The sequence below is a fragment of the Crocodylus siamensis genome, chromosome 3, assembly GCF_052110815.1.
Source record: "Crocodylus siamensis isolate JL-2025a chromosome 3, ASM5211081v1, whole genome shotgun sequence".
NCBI lineage: Eukaryota > Metazoa > Chordata > Crocodylia > Crocodylidae > Crocodylus > Crocodylus siamensis.
This window is the reverse complement of record NC_143397.1, coordinates 178,465,316-178,472,569: the sequence shown is the minus strand read 5'-3', so window position 1 is coordinate 178,472,569 and position 7,254 is coordinate 178,465,316. Positions and strand designations below refer to the sequence as shown.

Here is a 7,254-nt window from a genome sequence, read left to right as displayed (position 1 = left end):
TCGTATCGATTTACAAGGTAAATATCTCTTGGCACTTGTAGGTTTAGGTTTATCCCGTCTGCATTCTTTAAAACGCATCAACTTCACACAGGGGTTGGGGTGAAAACGACTGTTTGAATTTACTGGATGAACAGAACATGTGAATTCAAGTGAAAATTAAAGGAGGCTTATCCTCCCCCCGACCTTCTGCAGCAGTGCAGTTGTAGCTTAGTGCCCAGAAATTCACTACCACCGCCCCCCTTCACTCATAGCTCCCCCAACTGTGCTCCTGGCCGCTGGCATAAATATGGAGCGAGGGCCAGCAGCAACCTTTTCAGCTGTACAGTTTTGCAACCCATGGGGGGTGGTTCTTCTTTTGTGACAGAAAGATGCTTTAAGGCTCCCCTGGGCTTGTGGCAGGGAGTGGGGGGGGAGATAACTCCCTTTTCGCCAAGTAACCGAGCACCCTTCTTGCAAAGGCGCAGCGGCAGAGCCTGGCCGAGCGGGCACGGCCCTTGGCACCGGGGGGCGCCCCGGGGTCCCGGGCAAGGGCTGCAGGGAGCGGCCGAGGCGGAGCGGGGAGCAGCAGCCGCCGCCTGGTCGCGGCCGTCCGTGCAATCAGCGCTGCACTAAGTAGGTGGATTCCTCCCCTCCCTGCGCCTCGCAGCCCCGCATCCCGCATGCTCGCCTCTCAACCAGCAACAGCAACAACAACAACACCAAACCCAGCCGGAGCCCGGCGTGTCTTCTTTTCTGCCCCCCGCCCCCCTTTGCAAATTCAAGTGTAAAACGAGACGTTGGCAAAAATCAACAATGCACCATTTTAAATCGGCAAACGCCGATGCCTGCGTGCGGGGTGGGGGGATGCCCACGCGCGTCCCCTCCCGCTGTCCCGGGCTGGGCGGGCGGACAACTTTGCTCTGTGACCTGCGTGGGGGGCGGGGGCACGGGGACCCTTCTCGCCAACCCTGAAAATGCCGCCTTATCCCCCCGCTCCTCGGCCCGCTCCGTCGTGCGGAGCAGCAGCAGCAGCGGGCCCCCCCCGCAGAGGCAATGGCGAGGCCCGGCTCCCTCCCCGCAGGTGGCTCCGCACACGATGCACCAGCGCGGGGCTCCGCTTGCAATGCCCGCGGTTGTGGCGGGGTTTGTCCCGCAGCACCAAAGCCCTGCACCCCACCCAGCTCCCCTCGGGCTGCAGCACAGCGCCCGGCCTGGCCCGCGGGTGGGCGGCTGCGTGGCCGGGCCGGGCCGGGCCGGGCCGGGCAGTGCGGGGCAGCCCGGCCATTGGCCGCGCGGCAGGAGGGAGGGGCGAGGGCGGGGCTGCGCAGAGCCGCGCACACACTCTCACACACGCACACGCAGTCAGGGCTGCTCGGCATTGTTGTCGCCGCGCTCCGTGCAAGGCGGGGAGGCGGCGGCGGAGGAGGGAGAGGAAAGGAGGAGGAGGAGGAGGAGGAGGAGGAGGCACCGGCCGCCAGCATGCAGCAGGGCTGGGGGCGCCGCGCCGGCACCTGGGCGGCTCCTTGCTGAGAGGAGCTGCCTGTCCCCGCGCAGCCCGGCGCCGGCTTCGCCTTTTGTCCGCGCAGAGCCGAGCCCGAGCCCGAGCCCGATCCGGCCGCGGGACCCGGGGGGCTTCCGCCGAGCGCAGCCCGGGACTCGCGCCGCCCTCCCGCCTCCATGTGCCGGCTCCTGCCGCCGCCGCCGCTGCTGCTGCTGCTCGCGGCCCTGCAGCAGGTAGGCAGGGGGACGGGGACGGGGGCTGCGGCTCTTTGTTCCCCGGCTCGCGGCAGGGGGAGCAGGTGCACGGGCAGCTCGTGTCCCGCCGCGGCCGGCGCAGGGCAGGGCAGGGCTGCGGAGTTGATCGCTTGGTGCCCCCCCCCCCCCCAGGAGCCGCTTGGTGCCCCCCTAAAGGGGCCGCTGCGTGGGGCGGGGTAGGACGGGCGGGCATCTCGCCGCGCGGGTCCCTGCTCGGGCTGGGGCAGGCGGTGATGCTGGCCTCCCGGGCTCCTGCAGGGCTGGTGCGGCAGCGGGAGCAGCAGAAGCAGAGTCACTGTCCATGGTGCAGAGCCTGGCTCCCATCTCCCCTCCCTGCTTGTGGCTTTGGCTGCCCACCCCTCCCTCCGGCTTCCCCTCTCTCCCCCTGCCCAGTCCCCGGCAGTTGTGTGTCCCCTCCCCGCCAGGGTTTGCTGGCCACAGCGGGCAAATGAGGTGCTGAAACATTGATCCCTAACAGCTGGGGGATTTTCTCTCTGGCTTAAGAGGAGCTGGGCTCATCTGCTCCCTGCGACTGGACAACAGTGCTCCTCCTCTGGCAAACCTGCCGCCCTCTGTGGAAACTTGTTTTCCTGTATGTCACTTCAAAACGCCGGGTTTTTTTCTGGGCTGGTGGGCAAGGGTTGTAGCAGGGGGGATTTTCTTAACTTGGCCCATCCCCACCTGCTGTTTCTTGAGGCGAGTCTTTGTGTGGCACTGGAGCAGACTTGCTTCCCTTTCTGCTTCTGCACCCAACAGCTTTAAAGCGGGGGTCTGTGTTATTCCACCATCTCTTTGCCCAGGGCTGGCTTTAAATGAAAGCCCAAACTCTATATGAATGAAGGACAGGAACTAGCGTTAATGCCTTTTTGTGTAGCCGTCCTTGTTAGTGGCACATTCTGATTGGGGAATCCAATTTCTCTCATGTTTGAGGATCAGTTGAATCAGGTTAGGATGCATTTTTGCTAGTGTCACAAAATTGGAGCTTTAGTATGAAATCAGTTTGATAAACCTGTGCCTGTATGCCAGCCTTTCATTTTTAACCGTGCTCTTCTTGTCATGTGCTGTGCTAACAAAACCTTACAAGTTAGATGCCTTATTAACTTTTTTTTTTCTATTATTGGATTTGATGTTCTTGGTTAAGAGAAGTTAATTTCTAAGAGAGAAGTCTGAAATGCTCAAGACTCACATTTACTCTTAACTTGCTTATTTTGCCATTACAAAACCTTGTCACAAAGACTACATGCATTATTTCTGCAAGTTATTGATGACTTCTTCCTTGGCGGGGTAGTGAAGCAGTTGTGATGGACTTGCTCAAAAAATAATCAGAACTGGGTAGGTGTTCACCCTCTTAGAGGTTTGGTTTATGATCGGAAAAGTGGGATTTGGGATAGAGTTTAAACTTATTTTTTCAGCCTTTGAGATTAGAAACTGGCCCTTTGTCTTTCCTGATTAATTGTTCTATAAGCTCTGTCAGTGGGTCTGGTTGTTATGCAAAAGCCTCACAGGAGACGAAAAAAGAATGAGGATAAAAGGGAGGTGGGGGGTGGAGTGCACCCTTGCTTTACTGTCAGAAACCTGAATTATTATTTTTTTCTGCTGAAATTGGTGATAAGCACAAGAGTAAAGTAGAAATTGAGAAATTTAAGGAATAACCAAGTGCACAGAATTCAAGCAATAAAGCAAGAGCAGTGCTGTTGACAAGACTGAAGCTAGTATTCAAATGTTCATGGGGAGAAATATAGCAATTTTATGTTCAGGAAACAGTAGGGTTTTTTTAATATGTTAAAGCTTATTATGACTGTGGCAATGACATGTGACCATCATGGTGATAGACATGGTAGAAATGAGGAGATAAGTAATAATGGGCTAAAGTTCCACTAAGGTCCAGGTCACCGGTTTGAATTCAGCTTTAGATGACGGAGAATGAAAGTTATTACTGCCTGAAGACTCTGTTGGTCTTGTTCCTAGTAAATTTATTCTTGAAAAACGGCTACAATAAGTAGCATTCCTATTAGCAGCCTCAGTAAAGAACCCAGTGATTGAATTCCTTTTGGATGGATCTACCCTGCTACGCCTACTTGTGGATTCTGTAGGTCAGTATTAACCAGGCACATGGTTGAGGTGGTGTTAAGCATACCCCAGCTTTTGGGTTTTTTGTTGTGAAGGTCTTCAGGCACCAGTACTTTGGTTTTATGGTACATATAAAACATGCTGCATTGAAAATAAATTGAATGTGATTGTGTAATCAAAGAAATCAGTTTTGAGGGCAGGTGTAACTTCAGTAATTACTATTCTTTTTTTTATTATTATTATTATTTAAGCTGGCGGTACGTGAATTGAATGGACTTGGTGGAACATAAGCTCAGAAACAGAATATGTAGGTGGACTTCCAAAATTTCTAGACTGGCTGATTACTTCATTATTAGTAACATATACATTTTAAATGTTATGTAGAAAACTGTTTGCCTGCTAGGAGCTCATTTAAAGATTTTATTTTCTGCAGCAGTTAGTGATGCTTCTAAAACCTATAATGCAACCTATACTTCTTGTTTAGTCTAGGTGACGGTGACATCATCAACCTCAATTCTGGTTTTGTAGATAAAAAAGAAAATGTTTTCTTTTTGAAATATTGCTCTTAGATGGCAAATTGGCAGAAAAAAATAAAGGCATATTTTTGCATGATAATTTAGAATCTTTAAAACTTTTTGTGTGTAGTTCTAGAAAACTATTATGTCAGATTTGGATCTGAAGTTGGCTCTTTACAGTTGAAATAATTGGGCTCATCAGAAATAGGGAAACCACTGTACCTCAGGACCCTCTTTTGTTTTGGTTTACTGTTACGATGATGTGGCTGTACTAGCAGTATATGTGCAGGAAGCTACAGATTTGCTTCTGTAGCTTATTTCTATATTTTCAATCTGCTAAAAACTTGATGTTGTTTATTAAGCCTCCTACTACCACTCCTACACACATGCAACTCAGCACGTTGCTATTTTAAAATAGAGCGAATAAACACAATTCAGTTTACAATGTCATCATAAAATAGAGGGCAAAGTAGAATTATATAAAATATGTACAAGAACCTAGTAAAGTGACCTCTTTTATGACTGCAATTAATTTTAAAATGGGGTGCATATCTCAAAGTGTAGTGCTCTCAGTTTTTTTCTCCTGCTCCCACTCAGATTGGTGGCAAACTCAGTAACATCACTGGGAGTCCCATTAGGCCCCATCTTAACACAGTTGATTTTTCAGAGCAAGTCAAACTTACAAAGCTTTTAAGTCATTAAAAAGCATATACAAATTGAAATGTAATTACCATAGAAATGTACAGTATAGTTGCAAGAGTAGCTTGGGGAAGTCGGGAGTAAAGTTATTTTTACCTGACAGACGATCATGCAGAAGTGACTCATGCTCCCTCTCTTTTCCTTATCTTGTGATTTCTATGCTCATTCCTAAGTATCTCATGTGGTAGCTATGAAAAAAAATTCAGTTTGTATATACAGAGAGGAGTGTGGTAGAATATCTACCTATTATGGTATTCTTGGAGAAATTACAAGTTTAAACTTGCCTACCAGTTTTGCTATTAATCTGCCAGTTAGCTTTTAAGGTACAGCATTGAAGGCTTGTATAAATGTTGCTGGAAACTTCTTATTTGTCTCATTTTTCATTATTTTTTTTTTTATGAGAAATGTAGAATGAATATCATTTTACTTTTGTTTCCATTCTCCTTTCGTATGCTGAACATTAAAGCATAGCTTGATAGAATACTTAAGATCCCAGTCTAGAAAAGGCTTATGTACATTTAACTCTGCCTATGAGTAGTTCCAGTGGGACTACTTCACATGTATAAAATTAAGACCGTGCATAATAAGTGTTTGTAGGACTGAGACCTCAAAGTGGTACTGTTAAATGACATTACTTCCAAAGCACTGCATATCGCTTGTTTCCTGTAAGGATAACTGGTCAGTCCAGATTTCATCCTTAGAATAATTTACTTTCCTCTTGTTTGTTTCCTTTTGGAGGAAATGTATTAAATGAGTGTACATATGTGATGGAAAAATAATTTTTTTAAAACAAAAGTATTTAATAAAAACAGTATTATAGGTGTCTCTGGAACTAATTATATTATTTTTAAGCACGCAGGGGATGCAGTGAAGATAGGCATTTTATTGGTCTGTGCAAGCACAAGCAAAACCATAGTCTTTTCCATAAAGCTGTTACAATCTCAGGTATCTCCAGGGTGAGCATATTTTAATTTAGGAGGAAAAAAACCTTGTCTTTCTACACATGGATAATCTTTCCAGATTCATTGGTACTAGTGCATAAGCTGTCATTCCAAGAAGACAAATGGCAGATGCAGGACAGTATGAGTGGAAGGGATACTTTGTTGTAAAAACTGTTATAATGATAATGGCTCTCTCCACCTGCTTCTCCATCTAGCCCCCCATTAATTGGCTGATTTAATATTGGAATATGTAGAACTGAGTCTCGAGGGACTGTTTGGAGGGAAAGGATAGTATCCTTACACATTGATGCACATCACCTCAAGGAGAGCTTATATTTGAACGCAACCAGGTACAGAAAAAAAATGGTGTGTTGTGGTCTGATTTATTTCATTTTGCACCTTCTGTATTTCTTCGTAAGAAAAAGTTGTGCCAATGATGCTTGATCTATATGATTAATAATTTGTTCTGATTCTGCATGTCTGACTGTGGATCATGGAAGTATATGTCCTGAATGAGAAGAGCAGTAGTCTTTTTATTGTTAAATGATTTATGGTGAAAGGTGTGGGCGCTGCAGTTTTCAAAATGGCAGGTATATCATTGCCAAATCTTTTAAGTATTTGTTTAACTTGTTTTGGTCAAATTTACTAAATATCGCCTGAAACAATAACGCTCCTAAAAAAGGATCGGTATGCTTTTCTCTAGACATTCCTTGTGTATTTTTAAAAATATGTTTATAAACAGCCTACTCTGGGGACTCCCTGTTTCACAATATTTATCATACAACAATAACCTCTCACCTGAAGAAATATTAAGATTTTATAATCTCCCAGTAGAGTCGCCACAGTCTTTCGTAGCTAGAAAAAACATATAGGCCTTATGTCCTGAAGGTCAATGAACAAGAAATCTTTCACTTTTATGTTAGCAGCTCTTCTTGTGATTAGGGGCATTATTCATAAGTAATCTGTACTAAATCGAATTTTAAAGTTTTATTTTTCTTGATAAAGAAATTTGGAAGCACAGTTCAACTTAATGGCTTCGGTTTTATGTTCTTTTTAGGAGCATAAAGGGAGCCTCAAATTTATTCCAAAATATTGTGATTTTTGGGTCGGGTTGTTTGTTTGTTTTTTATATTTTTACACATGCATATCAGGATCTTCATTGTCTTTGGCACCTTAGCATTGCTGGAGCATCATATGTTTCAGAAGGTTCATCATGCCCAGCTCTCCCATTTGTAGGAAAGAAGAGCTGCAACTTGGGTTACAGCCTCATGTTACATCAGATGCTTCAAGAAGAC

General features: G+C 46.4%; 1 protein-coding gene across 1 annotated transcript in view; it reads left to right on the top strand.

Moving 5' to 3' along the window:
- The first annotated feature begins 1,335 nt into the window (after window positions 1-1,335).
- Window positions 1,336-7,254, top strand: part of CDH2 (cadherin 2) — a 190,546-nt gene continuing 184,627 nt past the window's right edge. Inside the window, exon 1 of the mRNA XM_090039866.1 lies at window positions 1,336-1,713. Within this exon, the coding sequence (XP_089895992.1) occupies window positions 1,657-1,713 (57 nt within the window). The 5' untranslated portion in view covers window positions 1,336-1,656. The remainder of the gene's footprint in view (window positions 1,714-7,254) is intronic.